The sequence below is a fragment of the Chiloscyllium punctatum genome, chromosome X, assembly GCF_047496795.1.
Source record: "Chiloscyllium punctatum isolate Juve2018m chromosome X, sChiPun1.3, whole genome shotgun sequence".
Classification (NCBI taxonomy): domain Eukaryota; kingdom Metazoa; phylum Chordata; class Chondrichthyes; order Orectolobiformes; family Hemiscylliidae; genus Chiloscyllium; species Chiloscyllium punctatum.
The window spans coordinates 13094860-13114505 of NC_092791.1; the positions used below are offsets into that span (position 1 = coordinate 13094860).

General features: G+C 56.7%; 1 protein-coding gene across 1 annotated transcript in view; it reads right to left on the reverse strand.

The window, feature by feature from the left end:
- Positions 1-19646, reverse strand: part of LOC140471217 (nck-associated protein 1-like) — a 179230-nt gene that overhangs the window by 54003 nt on the left and 105581 nt on the right. Inside the window, exon 24 of the mRNA XM_072567142.1 lies at positions 11899-12008. Within this exon, the coding sequence (XP_072423243.1) occupies positions 11899-12008 (110 nt within the window). The remainder of the gene's footprint in view (positions 1-11898; positions 12009-19646) is intronic.

A 19646-nucleotide genomic window follows, 5' to 3' on the forward strand; every position in this document is an offset into this window, starting at 1 on the left:
CACACACACACAGACACCACACATACTCACACACACACAGACACCACACATACTCACACACACACAGACACCACACATACTCACACACACACAGACACCACACATACTCACTCTCACACACACAGACACCACACATACTCACTCTCTCACACACACAGACACCACACATACTCACTCTCACACACACACAGACACCACACATACTCACACACACACACACACAGACACCACACATACTCACTCTCACACACAGACACCACACATACTCTCACACACACAGACACCACACATACTCACACACACACACACAGACACACACAGACACCACACATACTCACACACAGACACCACACATACTCACTCTCACACACACAGACACCACACATACTCACTCACACACACACAGACACCACACATACTCACTCTCACACACACAGACACCACACATACTCACTCTCACACACACAGACACCACACACACTCACACACACACAGACACACACAGACACCACACATACTCACTCTCATACACACACAGACACCACACATACTCTCACACACACAGACACCACACATACTCACTCTCATACACACAGACACCACACATACTCACTCTCATACACACACAGACACCACACAAACTCACTCACACACACACAGACACACACAGACACCACACATACTCTCACACACACAGACACCACACATACTCACACACACACACACAGACACCACACATACTCACTCACTCACACACACAGACACCACACATACTCACTCTCTCACACACACAGACACCACACATACTCACACACACACACAGACACCACACATACTCACACACACACACAGACACCACACATACTCACTCACACACAGACACCACACATACTCACTCTCACACACATACAGACACCACACATACTCACTCTCACACACACAGACACCACACATACTCACTCTCTCACACACACAGACACCACACATACTCACTCTCACACACACACAGACACCACACATACTCACACACACACACACAGACACCACACATACTCACTCTCACACACAGACACCACACATACTCTCACACACACAGACACCACACATACTCACACACACACACACAGACACACACAGACACCACACATACTCACACACAGACACACACAGACACCACACATACTCACTCTCACACACACAGACACCACACATACTCACTCACACACACACAGACACCACACATACTCACTCTCACACACACAGACACCACACATACTCACACACACACAGACACACACAGACACCACACATACTCACTCTCATACACACACAGACACCACACAAACTCATTCACACACACACAGACACACACAGACACCACACATACTCTCACACACACAGACACCACACATACTCACACACACACAGACACCACACATACTCACACACACACAGACACCACACATACTCACTCTCACACACACACAGACACCACACATACTCACACACAGACGCACACAGACACCACACATACTCACACACACACACAGACACCACACATACTCACACACACAGACACCACACATACTCACACACAGACACACACAGACACCACACATACTCACACACACAGACACCACACATACACACACACAGACACCAAACATACTCACACACACAGACACTACACATACTCACACACACAGACACCACACATACTCACTCTCTCACACACACAGACACCACACATACTCTCTCACACACACACATATACCACACATACTCACTCTCTCACACACACACAGACACCACACATACTCACTCACACACACAGACACCACACATACTCTCACACACACAGACAGACACCACACATACTCACTCACTCACACACACAGACACCACACATACTCACTCTCACACACACAGACACCACACATACTCACACACACACACACACACAGACACCACACATACTCACTCTCACACACACAGACACCACACATACTCACACACACACACACAGACACCACACATACTCACTCACACACACAGACACCACACATACTCACTCTCACACACACAGACACCAGACATACTCACTCTCACACACACACAGACACCACACATACTCACACACACACACAGACACCACACATACTCACACACACACACAGACACCACACATACTCACTCTCACACACACAGACACCACACATACTCACTCTCACACACACACAGACACCACACATACTCACTCACTCACACACAGACACCACACATACTCTCACACACACAGTCACCACACATACTCACACACACACAGACACCACACATACTCACACACACACACACAGACACCACACATACTCTCACACACACACAGACACCACACATACTCACTCTCACACACACACAGACACCACACATACTCACACACACACACACACAGACACCACACATACTCACTCTCACACACACACAGACACCACACATACTCACTCTCACACACACACAGACACCACACATACTCACACACACACACACACAGACACCACACATACTCACTCTCACACACACACAGACACCACACATACTCACTCTCACACACACAGACACCACACATACTCTCACACACACACAGACACCACACATACTCACTCACTCACACACAGACACCACACATACTCTCACACACACAGACACCACACATACTCACTCTCTCACACACACAGACACCACACATACTCACTCTCACACACACAGACACCACACATACTCACTCTCACACACACACAGACACCACACATACTCACTCACTCACACACAGACACCACACATACTCACTCTCACACACACAGACACCACACATACTCACTCTCACACACACAGACACCACACATACTCACTCTCTCACACACACAGACACCACACATACTCTCACACACACACAGACACCACACATACTCACTCACTCACACATAGACACCACACATACTCACACACACACAGACACCACACATACTCACACACACACACACAGACACCACACATACTCACTCTCTCACACACACAGACACCACACATACTCACTCTCTCACACACACAGACACCACACATACTCACTCTCACACACACAGACACCACACATACTCACTCTCACACACACACAGACACCACACATACTCACACACACACACAGACACCACACATACTCACTCACTCACACACACAGACACCACACATACTCACTCTCACACACACAGACACCACACATACTCACTCTCACACACACACAGACACCACACATACTCACTCACACACACAGACACCACACATACTCACTCTCACACACACAGACACCACACATACTCACTCTCTCACACAGACACCACACATACTCACTCACACACACAGACACCACACATACTCACTCTCACACACACAGACACCACACATACTCTCACACACACACACAGACACCACACATACTCACTCACTCACACACAGACACCACACATACTCACTCTCACACACACACAGACACCACACATACTCACACACACACACACAGACACCACACATACTCACTCACACACACAGACACAACACATACTCACTCACTCACACAGACACCACACATACTCTCACACACACACAGACACCACACATACTCATTCACACACACAGACACCACACATACTCACTCTCACACACACAGACAGCACACATACTCACTCACACACACAGACACCACACATACTCACTCTCACACACACAGACACCACACATACTCACTCACTCACACACAGACACCACACATACTCACTCTCTCACACAGACACCACACATACTCTCACACACACACAGACACCACACATACTCTCACACACACACAGACACCACACATACTCACTCACACACACAGACACCACACATACTCACTCACTCACACACAGACACCACACATACTCTCACACATACTCACACACACACACACAGACACCACACATACTCACTCTCTCACACACACACACAGACACCACACATACTCACTCACACACACACAGACACCACACATACTCACTCTCTCACACACACAGACACCACACATACTCTCACACACACACAGACACCACACATACTCACTCACACACACACAGACACCACACATACTCACACACACACACACAGACACCACACATACTCACTCTCACACACACACAGACACCACACATACTCACTCACTCAAACACACAGACACCACACATACTCACTCTCACACACACAGACACCACACATACTCACTCTCTCACACACACAGACACCACACATACTCACTCTCTCACACACACAGACACCACACATACTCACTCACACACACACACAGACACCACACATACTCACTCTCTCACACACACAGACACCACACATACTCTCACACACACAGACACCACACATACTCACTCTCACACACACACACAGACACCACACATACTCACTCTCTCACACACACAGACACCACACATACTCACTCACTCACACACAGACACCACACATACTCACTCTCACACACACACAGACACCACACATACTCACTCACTCACACACAGACACCACACATACTCTCACACACACAGACACCACACATACTCACTCTCACACACACAGACACCACACATACTCACTCTCACACACACACAGACACCACACATACTCACTCTCACACACACAGACACCACACATACTCACTCACTCACACACAGACACCACACATACTCACTCTCACACACACACAGACACCACACATACTCACTCACACACACACAGACACAACACATACTCACTCTCACACACACACAGACACCACACATACTCACTCTCACACACACACAGACACCACACATACTCACACACACACAGACACCACACATACTCACTCTCACACACACAGACACCACACATACTCACTCACACACAGACACCACACATACTCACTCTCACACACACAGACACCACACATACTCACTCTCTCACACACACAGACACCACACATACTCACTCACTCACACACACACAGACACCACACATACTCACTCACACACACACAGACACCACACATACTCACTCTCACACACACACAGACACCACACATACTCACTCTCACACACACACAGACACCACACATACTCACTCACACACACACAGACACCACACATACTCACTCTCACACACACACAGACACCACACATACTCACTCTCACACACACACAGACACCACACATACTCACTCTCACACACACACAGACACCACACATACTCACTCTCTCACACACACAGACACCACACATACTCACTCTCACACACACACAGACACCACACATACTCACACACACACACATACACCACACATACTCACTCTCTCACACACACAGACACCACACATACTCACTCTCTCACACACAGACACCACACATACTCACACACACAGACACCACACATACTCACTCTCACACACACACAGACACCACACATACTCACTCACACACACACACAGACACCACACATACTCACTCTCACACACACACAGACACCACACATACTCACTCTCACACACACAGACACCACACATACTCACTCACTCACACACAGACACCACACATACTCACTCTCACACACACACAAACACCACACATACTCACTCACTCACACACAGACACCACACATACTCTCACACACACAGACACCACACATACTCACTCTCACACACACAGACACCACACATACTCACTCTCACACACACTCAGACACCACACATACTCACTCTCACACACACAGACACCACACATACTCACTCACTCACACACAGACACCACACATACTCACTCTCACACACACACAGACACCACACATACTCACTCACACACACACAGACACCACACATACTCACTCTCACACACACACAGACACCACACATACTCACTCACACACACACAGACACCACACATACTCACTCTCACACACACAGACACCACACATACTCACTCACACACACACAGACACCACACATACTCACTCTCACACACACACACACACCACACATACTCACTCTCACACACACACAGACACCACACATACTCACACACACACACACACAGACACCACACATACTCACTCTCACACACACAGACACCACACATACTCACTCTCACACACACACAGACACCACACATACTCACACACACACAGACACCACACATACTCACTCACTCACACACAGACACCACACATACTCTCACACACACAGACACCACACATACTCACTCTCACACACACAGACACCACACATACTCACTCACTCACACACAGACACCACACATACTCACTCTCACACACACACAGACACCACACATACTCACTCACTCACACACAGACACCACACATACTCTCACACACACAGACACCACACATACTCACTCTCACACACACAGACACCACACATACTCACTCTCACACACACACAGACACCACACATACTCACTCTCACACACACACAGACACCACACATACTCACACACACACACAGACACCACACATACTCACTCACACACACACAGACACCACACATACTCACTCACACACACACACAGACACCACACATACTGACTCTCACACACGTACAGACACCACACATACTCACACACACACACAGACACCACACATACTCACTCTCACACACAGACACCACACATACTCACTCTCACACACGTACAGACACCACACATACTCACTCACTCACACACACACAGACACCACACATACTCACTCTCACACACACACAGACACCACACATACTCACACACACACACACAGACACCACACATACTCACTCTCTCACACACACACAGACACCACACATACTCACTCACTCACACACACAGACACCACACATACTCACTCTCACACACGTACAGACACCACACATACTCACTCTCACACACACACACAGACACCACACATACTCACTCTCACACACACAGACACCACACATACTCACTCTCTCACACACACAGACACCACACATACTCACACACACACACACAGACACCACACATACTCTCACACACACACACAGACACCACACATACTCACACACACAGACACAGACACCACACATACTCTCACACACACACACAGACACCACACATACTCACACACTCACACACAGACACCACACATACTCACTCACACACACACACAGACACCACACATACTCACTCACTCACACACACAGACACCACACATACTCACTCTCTCACACACACAGACACCACACATACTCACTCTCTCACACACACAGACACCACACATACTCACTCTCTCACACACACACAGACACCACACATACTCACACACACACACAGACACCACACATACTCACTCTCACACACACAGACACCACACATACTCACTCTCACACACACAGACACCACACATACTCTCACACACACACAGACACCACACATACTCACTCTCACACACACAGACACCACACATACTCACTCTCTCACACACACAGACACCACACATACTCACTCTCACACAGACACCACACATACTCACTCTCACACACACACAGACACCACACATACTCACTCACACACACACAGACACCACACATACTCACTCACACACACACAGACACCACACATACTGACTCTCATACACACACAGACACCACACATACTCACTCACACACACAGACACCACACATACTCACTCACTCACAAACACAGACACCACACATACTCACTCTCACACACACAGACACCACACATACTCACTCACACACACACAGACACCACACATACTCACTCACACACACACACAGACACCACACATACTCACTCACACACATACACAGACACCACACATACTCACTCACACACACACACAGACACCACACATACTCACTCTCACACACAGACACCACACATACTCACACACACACACACAGACACCACACATACTCACTCACACACACACACAGACACCACACATACTCACTCTCTCTCACACACAGACACCACACATACTCACTCACTCACACACACACAGACACCACACATACTCACTCACACACACAGACACCACACATACTCACTCACTCACACACACACAGACACCACACATACTCACTCTCACACACACAGACACCACACATACTCACTCACACACACAGACACCACACATACTCACTCTCTCACACACACAGACACCACACATACTCACTCTCACACACACACAGACACCACACATACTCACACACACACAGACACCACACATACTCACTCACTCACACACAGACACCACACATACTCTCACACACACAGACACCACACATACTCACTCTCACACACACAGACACCACACATACTCACTCACTCACACACAGACACCACACATACTCACTCACACACACACACAGACACCACACATACTCACTCACTCACACACAGACACCACACATACTCTCACACACACAGACACCACACATACTCACTCTCACACACACAGACACCACACATACTCACTCTCACACACACACAGACACCACACATACTCACTCTCACACACACACAGACACCACACATACTCACACACACACACAGACACCACACATACTCACTCACACACACACAGACACCACACATACTCACTCACACACACACACAGACACCACACATACTCACTCTCACACACGTACAGACACCACACATACTCACACACACACACAGACACCACACATACTCACTCTCACACACAGACACCACACATACTCACTCTCACACACGTACAGACACCACACATACTCACTCACTCACACACACACAGACACCACACATACTCACTCTCACACACACACAGACACCACACATACTCACACACACACACACAGACACCACACATACTCACTCTCTCACACACACACAGACACCACACATACTCACTCACTCACACACACAGACACCACACATACTCACTCTCACACACGTACAGACACCACACATACTCACTCTCACACACACACACAGACACCACACATACTCACTCTCACACACACAGACACCACACATACTCACTCTCTCACACACACAGACACCACACATACTCACACACACACACACAGACACCACACATACTCTCACACACACACACAGACACCACACATACTCACACACACACACACAGACACCACACATACTCTCACACACACACACAGACACCACACATACTCACACACTCACACACAGACACCACACATACTCACTCACACACACACACAGACACCACACATACTCACTCACTCACACACACAGACACCACACATACTCACTCTCTCACACACACAGACACCACACATACTCACTCTCTCACACACACAGACACCACACATACTCACTCTCTCACACACACACAGACACCACACATACTCACACACACACACAGACACCACACATACTCACTCTCTCACACACACAGACACCACATATACTCACTCTCACACACGTACAGACACCACACATACTCACTCTCACACACACACACAGACACCACACATACTCACTCACACACACACAGACACCACACATACTCACTCACACACACACAGACACCACACATACTGACTCTCATACACACACAGACACCACACATACTCACTCTCACACACACAGACACCACACATACTCACTCTCACACACACACAGACACCACACATACTCACTCACACACACACACAGACACCACACATACTCACTCTCACACACACAGACACCACACATACTCACTCTCTCACACACACAGACACCACACATACTCACTCACACACACACAGACACCACACATACTCACTCACTCACAAACACAGACACCACACATACTCACTCTCACACACACAGACACCACACATACTCACTCACACCACACATACTCACTCACACACACACACAGACACCACACATACTCACTCACACACACACACAGACACCACACATACTCACTCACACACACACACAGACACCACACATACTCACTCTCACACACAGACACCACACATACTCACACACACACACACAGACACCACACATACTCACTCACACACACACACAGACACCACACATACTCACTCTCTCTCACACACAGACACCACACATACTCACTCACTCACACACACACAGACACCACACATACTCACTCACACACACAGACACCACACATACTCACTCACTCACACACACACAGACACCACACATACTCACTCTCACACACACAGACACCACACATACTCACTCACACACACAGACACCACACATACTCACTCTCTCACACACACAGACACCACACATACTCACTCTCTCACACACACAGACACCACACATACTCACTCTCACACACACACACAGACACCACACATACTCACACACACACACAGACACCACACATACTCACTCTCACACACACAGACACCACACATACTCACACACACACACACAGACACACACAGACACCACACATACTCACTCTCTCACACACACAGACACCACACATACTCACACACAGACACACACAGACACCACACATACTCACTCACTCACACACACAGACACCACACATACTCACACACAGACACACACAGACACCACACATACTCACTCACTCACACACACAGACACCACACATACTCACTCTCACACACACACAAACACCACACATACTCACTCTCACACACACACAGACACCACACATACTCACTCTCACACACACACAGACACCACACATACTCACTCTCACACACACAGACACCACACATACTCACTCACACACACACAGACACCACACATACTCACTCTCTCACACACACAGACACCACACATACTCACTCACACACACACACAGACACCACACATACTCACTCACACACACACACAGACACCACACATACTCACTCACACACACACACAGACACCACACATACTCACTCTCACACACACACAGACACCACACATACTCACTCACACACACACAGACACCACACATACTCACTCTCACACACACACAGACACCACACATACTCACTCACACACACAGACACCACACATACTCACTCTCTCACACACACAGACTCCACACATACTCACACACACACACGTACAGACACCACACATACTCACACACACACACACAGACACCACACATACTCTCACACACACACAGACACCACACATACTCACTCACACACACAGACACCACACATACTCACTCTCTCACACACACACAGACACCACACATACTCACTCTCACTCACACACACAGACACCACACATACTCACTCACTCACACACAGACACCACACATACTCACTCACACACACACAGACACCACACATACTCACTCACTCACACACACAGACACCACACATACTCACACACAGACACCACACATACTCACTCTCACACACAGACACCACACATACTCACTCTCACACACACAGACACCACACATACTCACACACACACAGACACCACACATATTTACTCTCACACACACACACAGACACCACACACGGTCACTCTTACACACACACAAACACCACACACACAGACACCACACATACACACACACACAGACCCCACACATACTCACACAGATGTACACATAGACACACACACATGCGTGTGCACGCACGACTGGGAGAGTTTCCTGCTCAGCTTCATCGACCATCACTCTGCATAGCCACTGGCCACAGCACAGGTAAATGTGAATATTACCAAAGCAACACACAGCACCCAAGCCAACAGCAATCCACAACAACAAACACCACAAAGTATGCCTTACCGTGAGGAATTCCAGCAGGTGTTCTCGGATGTCCTTCTTGTGAATGGTGTACAGGGCAGCTGCGACCTCATTGATGGCTTTGGCTGCACAATGGATATTGTTGCGGTGACCTGACAGCGAGAGAGAGAGAGAGAGGAGGCTGAATGATCAGAACGCAGCAGGGTATAACCCCCAGGGGAGATCCACACCCAGCCCCAACCCCCAGGGGAGATCCACACCCAGCCCCAACCCCCAGGGGAGATCCTCACCCAGCTGTAACCCCCAGGGGAGATCCTCACCCAGCCCCAACCCACAGGGGAGATCCTCACCCAGCCCCAACCCCCAGGGGAGATCCACACCCAGCCCCAACCCCCAGGGGAGATCCTCACCCAGCCCCAACCCCCAGGGGAGATCCTCACCCAGCCCCAACCCCCAGGGGAGATCCACACCCAGCCCCAAACCCCAGGGGAGATCCACACCCAGCCCCCACCCCCAGGGGAGATCCTCACCCAGCTGTAACCCCCAGGGGAGATCCACACCCAGCCCCCCACCCCCAGGGGAGATCCACACCCAGCCCCAACCCCCAGGGGAGATCCACACCCAGCCCCAACCCCCAGGGGAGATCCTCACCCAGCCCCAACCCCCAGGGGAGATCCACACACAGCCCAAACCCCCAGGGGAGATCCACACCCAGCCCCCACCCCCAGGGGAGATCCACACCCAGCCCCCCACCCCCAGGGGAGATCCACACCCAGCCCCAACCCCCAGGGGAGATCCTCACCCAGCCCCAACCCCCAGGGGAGATCCACACCCAGCCCCAACCCCCAGGGGAGATCCACACCCAGCCCCAACCCCCAGGGGAGATCCTCACCCAGCTGTAACCCCCAGGGGAGATCCACACCCAGCCCCCACCCCCAGGGGAGATCCTCACCCAGCCCCCACCCCCAGGGGAGATCCTCACCCAGCCCCCACCCCCAGGGGAGATCCACACCCAGCCCCAACCCCCAGGGGAGATCCTCACCCAGCCCCCCAACCCCAGGGGAGATCCACACCCAGCCCCAACCCCCAGGGGAGATCCTCACCCAGCCCCAACCCCCAGGGGAGATCCTCACCCAGCCCCAACCCCCAGGGGAGATCCACACCCAGCCCCAAACCCCAGGGGAGATCCACACCCAGCCCCCACCCCCAGGGGAGATCCTCACCCAGCTGGAACCCCCAGGGGAGATCCACACCCAGCCCCCCACCCCCAGGGGAGATCCACACCCAGCCCCAACCCCCAGGGGAGATCCACACCCAGCCCCAACCCCCAGGGGAGATCCTCACCCAGCCCCAACCCCCAGGGGAGATCCACACCCAGCCCCAACCCCCAGGGGAGATCCACACCCAGCCCCCACCCCCAGGGGAGATCCACACCCAGCCCCCCACCCCCAGGGGAGATCCACACCCAGCCCCAACCCCCAGGGGAGATCCACACCCAGCCCCAACACCCAGGGGAGATCCTCACCCAGCCCCAACCCCCAGGGGAGATCCACACCCAGCCCCAACCCCCAGGGGAGATCCACACCCAGCCCCAACCCCCAGGGGAGATCCTCACCCAGCTGTAACCCCCAGGGGAGATCCACACCCAGCCCCCACCCCCAGGGGAGATCCTCACCCAGCCCCCACCCCCAGGGGAGATCCTCACCCAGCCCCAACCCCCAGGGGAGACCCACACCCAGCCCCAACCCCCAGGGGAGATCCTCACCCAGCCCCAACCCCCAGGGGAGATCCTCACCCAGCCCCAACCCCCAGGGGAGATCCACACCCAGCCCCCAACCCCCAGGGGAGATCCTCACCCAGCCCCAACCCCCAGGGGAGATCCTCACCCAGCCCCAACCCCCAGGGGAGATCCTCACCCAGCCCCCCACCCCCAGGGGAGATCCTCACCCAGCCCCCAACCCCCAGGGGAGATCCTCACCCAGCTGTAACCCCCAGGGGAGATCCTCACCCAGCCCCAACCCCCAGGGGAGATCCACACCCAGCCCCCAACCCCCAGGGGAGATCCACACCCAGCCCCAACCCCCAGGGGAGATCCTCACCCAGCCCCCACCCCCAGGGGAGATCCACACCCAGCCCCAACCCCCAGGGGAGATCCACACCCAGCCCCCACCCCCAGGGGAGATCCTCACCCAGCTGTAACCCCCAGGGGAGATCCACACCCAGCCCCCACCCCCAGGGGAGATCCACACCCAGCCCCAACCCCCAGGGGAGATCCACACCCAGCCCCAACCCCCAGGGGAGATCCTCACCCAGCCCCCAACCCCCAGGGGAGATCCTCACCCAGCCCCCAACCCCCAGGGGAGATCCTCACCCAGCCCCCCACCCCCAGGGGAGATCCACACCCAGCTGTAACCCCCAGGGGAGATCCACACCCAGCTCCAACCCCCAGGGGAGATCCTCACCCAGCCCCCACCCCCAGGGGAGATCCTCACCCAGCTGTAACCCCCAGGGGAGATCCTCACCCAGCCCCAACCCCCAGGGGAGATCCACACCCAGCCCCAACCCCCAGGGGAGATCCTCACCCAGCTGTAACCCCCAGGGGAGATCCACACCCAGCCCCAACCCCCAGGGAAGATCCTCACCCAGCCCCCACCCCCAGGGGAGATCCACACCCAGCCCCCACCCCCAGGGGAGATCCTCACCCAGCCCCAACCCCCAGGGGAGATCCTCACCCAGCCCCAACCCCCAGGGGAGATCCACACCCAGCCCCAACCCCCAGGGGAGATCCACACCCAGCCCCAACCCCCAGGGGAGATCCTCACCCAGCCGCAACCCCCAGGGGAGATCCACACCCAGCCCCAACCCCCAGGGGAGATCCACACCCAGCCCCCACCCCCAGGGGAGATCCACACCCAGCCCCCCACCCCCAGGGGAGATCCACACCCAGCCCCAACCCCCAGGGGAGATCCACACCCAGCCCCAACACCCAGGGGAGATCCTCACCCAGCCCCAACCCCCAGGGGAGATCCACACCCAGCCCCAACCCCCAGGGGAGATCCACACCCAGCCCCAACCCCCAGGGGAGATCCTCACCCAGCCGTAACCCCCAGGGGAGATCCACACCCAGCCCCCACCCCCAGGGGAGATCCTCACCCAGCCCCCACCCCCAGGGGAGATCCTCACCCAGCCCCAACCCCCAGGGGAGATCCACACCCAGCCCCAACCCCCAGGGGAGATCCTCACCCAGCCCCAACCCCCAGGGGAGATCCTCACCCAGCCCCAACCCCCAGGGGAGATCCACACCCAGCCCCCAACCCCCAGGGGAGATCCTCACCCAGCCCCAACCCCCAGGGGAGATCCTCACCCAGCCCCAACCCCCAGGGGAGATCCTCACCAAGCCCCCCACCCCCAGGGGAGATCCTCACCCAGCCCCCAACCCCCAGGGGAGATCCTCACCCAGCTGTAACCCCCAGGGGAGATTCTCACCCAGCCCCAACCCCCAGGGGAGATCCACACCCAGCCCCCAACCCCCAGGGGAGATCCACACCCAGCCCCAACCCCCAGGGGAGATCCTCACCCAGCCCCCACCCCCAGGGGAGATCCACACCCAGCCCGAACCCCCAGGGGAGATCCACACCCAGCCCCCACCCCCAGGGGAGATCCTCACCCAGCTGTAACCCCCAGGGGAGATCCACACCCAGCCCCCACCCCCAGGGGAGATCCACACCCAGCCCCAACCCCCAGGGGAGATCCACACCCAGCCCCAACCCCCAGGGGAGATCCTCACCCAGCCCCCAACCCCCAGGGGAGATCCTCACCCAGCCCCCAACCCCCAGGGGAGATCCTCACCCAGCCCCCCACCCCCAGGGGAGATCCACACCCAGCTGTAACCCCCAGGGGAGATCCACACCCAGCTCCAACCCCCAGGGGAGATCCTCACCCAGCCCCCACCCCCAGGGGAGATCCTCACCCAGCTGTAACCCCCAGGGGAGATCCTCACCCAGCCCCAACCCCCAGGGGAGATCCACACCCAGCCCCAACCCCCAGGGGAGATCCTCACCCAGCCCCAACCCCCAGGGGAGATCCACACCCAGCCCCCACCCCCAGGGGAGATCCACACCCAGCCCCCCACCCCCAGGGGAGATCCACACCCAGCCCCAACCCCCAGGGGAGATCCACACCCAGCCCCAACACCCAGGGGAGATCCTCACCCAGCCCCAACCCCCAGGGGAGATCCACACCCAGCCCCAACCCCCAGGGGAGATCCACACCCAGCCCCAACCCCCAGGGGAGATCCTCACCCAGCTGTAACCCCCAGGGGAGATCCACACCCAGCCCCCACCCCCAGGGGAGATCCTCACCCAGCCCCCACCCCCAGGGGAGATCCTCACCCAGCCCCAACCCCCAGGGGAGATCCACACCCAGCCCCAACCCCCAGGGGAGATCCTCACCCAGCCCCAACCCCCAGGGGAGATCCTCACCCAGCCCCAACCCCCAGGGGAGATCCACACCCAGCCCCCAACCCCCAGGGGAGATCCTCACCCAGCCCCAACCCCCAGGGGAGATCCTCACCCAGCCCCAACCCCCAGGGGAGATCCTCACCCAGCCCCCCACCCCCAGGGGAGATCCTCACCCAGCCCCCAACCCCCAGGGGAGATCCTCACCCAGCTGTAACCCCCAGGGGAGATCCTCACCCAGCCCCAACCCCCAGGGGAGATCCACACCCAGCCCCCAACCCCCAGGGGAGATCCACACCCAGCCCCAACCCCCAGGGGAGATCCTCACCCAGCCCCCACCCCCAGGGGAGATCCACACCCAGCCCCAACCCCCAGGGGAGATCCACACCCAGCCCCCACCCCCAGGGGAGATCCTCACCCAGCTGTAACCCCCAGGGGAGATCCACACCCAGCCCCCACCCCCAGGGGAGATCCACACCCAGCCCCAACCCCCAGGGGAGATCCACACCCAGCCCCAACCCCCAGGGGAGATCCTCACCCAGCCCCCAACCCCCAGGGGAGATCCTCACCCAGCCCCCCACCCCCAGGGGAGATCCACACCCAGCTGTAACCCCCAGGGGAGATCCACACCCAGCTCCAACCCCCAGGGGAGATCCTCACCCAGCCCCCACCCCCAGGGGAGATCCTCACCCAGCTGTAACCCCCAGGGGAGATCCACACCCAGCCCCAACCCCCAGGGGAGATCCTCACCCAGCTGTAACCCCCAGGGGAGATCCACACCCAGCCCCAACCCCCAGGGGAGATCCACACCCAGCCCCAACCCCCAGGGGAGATCCACACCCAGCCCCCACCCCCAGGGGAGATCCACACCCAGCCCCCCACCCCCAGGGGAGATCCACACCCAGCCCCAACCCCCAGGGGAGATCCACACCCAGCCCCAACACCCAGGGGAGATCCTCACCCAGCCCCAACCCCCAGGGGAGATCCACACCCAGCCCCAACCCCCAGGGGAGATCCACACCCAGCCCCAACCCCCAGGGGAGATCCTCACCCAGCTGTAACCCCCAGGGGAGATCCACACCCAGCCCCCACCCCCAGGGGAGATCCTCACCCAGCCCCCACCCCCAGGGGAGATCCTCACCCAGCCCCAACCCCCAGGGGAGATCCACACCCAGCCCCAACCCCCAGGGGAGATCCTCACCCAGCCCCAACCCCCAGGGGAGATCCTCACCCAGCCCCAACCCCCAGGGGAGATCCACACCCAGCCCCCAACCCCCAGGGGAGATCCTCACCGAGCCCCAACCCCCAGGGGAGATCCTCACCCAGCCCCAACCCCCAGGGGAGATCCTCACCCAGCCCCCCACCCCCAGGGGAGATCCTCACCCAGCCCCCAACCCCCAGGGGAGATCCTCACCCAGCTGTAACCCCCAGGGGAGATCCTCACCCAGCCCCAACCCCCAGGGGAGATCCACACCCAGCCCCCAACCCCCAGGGGAGATCCACACCCAGCCCCAACCCCCAGGGGAGATCCTCACCCAGCCCCCACCCCCAGGGGAGATCCACACCCAGCCCCAACCCCCAGGGGAGATCCACACCCAGCCCCCACCCCCAGGGGAGATCCTCACCCAGCTGTAACCCCCAGGGGAGATCCACACCCAGCCCCCACCCCCAGGGGAGATCCACACCCAGCCCCAACCCCCAGGGGAGATCCACACCCAGCCCCAACCCCCAGGGGAGATCCTCACCCAGCCCCCAACCCCCAGGGGAGATCCTCACCCAGCCCCCAACCCCCAGGGGAGATCCTCACCCAGCCCCCCACCCCCAGGGGAGATCCACACCCAGCTGTAACCCCCAGGGGAGATCCACACCCAGCTCCAACCCCCAGGGGAGATCCTCACCCAGCCCCCACCCCCAGGGGAGATCCTCACCCAGCTGTAACCCCCAGGGGAGATCCTCACCCAGCCCCAACCCCCAGGGGAGATCCACACCCAGCCCCAACCCCCAGGGGAGATCCTCACCCAGCTGTAACCCCCAGGGGAGATCCACACCCAGCCCCAACCCCCAGGGGAGATCCTCACCCAGCCCCCACCCCCAGGGGAGATCCACACCCAGCCCCCACCCCCAGGGGAGATCCTCACCCAGCCCCAACCCCCAGGGGAGATCCTCACCCAGCCCCAACCCCCAGGGGAGATCCACACCCAGCCCCCACCCCCAGGGGAGATCCTCACCCAGCCCCCACCCCCAGGGGAGATCCTCACCCAGCCCCAACCCCCAGGGGAGATCCTCACCCAGCCCCCAACCCCCAGGGGAGATCCTCACCCAGCCCCAACCCCCAGGGGAGATCCTCACCCAGCCCCAACCCCCAGGGGAGATCCTCACCCAGCCCCCAACCCCCAGGGGAGATCCACACCCAGCCCCAACCCCCAGGGGAGATCCACACCCAGCTGTAACCCCCAGGGGAGATCCACACCCAGCTGTAACCCCCAGGGGAGATCCACACCCAGCCCCCACCCCCAGGGGAGATCCACACCCAGCCCCAACCCCCAGGGGAGATCCTCACCCAGCCCCCACCCCCAGGGGAGATCCTCACCCAGCCCCCCACCCCCAGGGGAGATCCACACCCAGCCCCCACCCCCAGGGGAGATCCACACCCAGCCCCAACACCCAGGGGAGATCCACACCCAGCCCCAACCCCCAGGGGAGATCCACACCCAGCCCCCACCCCCAGGGGAGATCCACACCCAGCCCCCACCCCCAGGGGAGATCCACACCCAGCTGTAACCCCCAGGGGAGATCCTCACCCAGCTGTAACCCCCAGGGGAGATCCTCACCCAGCCCCAACCCCCAGGGGAGATCCACACCCAGCCCCCACCCCCAGGGGAGATCCACACCCAGCCCCAACCCCCAGGGGAGATCCACACCCAGCCCCAACCCCCAGGGGAGATCCTCACCCAGCCCCCCACCCCCAGGGGAGATCCTCACCCAGCCCCAACCCCCAGGGGAGATCCACACCCAGCCCCAACCCCCAGGGGAGATCCTCACCCAGCCCCCACCCCCAGGGGAGATCCTCACCCAGCCCCCCACCCCCAGGGGAGATCCACACCCAGCCCCCACCCCCAGGGGAGATCCTCACCCAGCCCCCACCCCCAGGGGAGATCCTCACCCAGCCCCCACCCCCAGGGGAGATCCACACCCAGCCCCCCACCCCCAGGGGAGATCCACACCCAGCTGTAACCCCCAGGGGAGATCCTCACCCAGCCCCAACCCCCAGGGGAGATCCACACCCAGCTGTAACCCCCAGGGGAGATCCTCACCCAGCCCCCACCCCCAGGG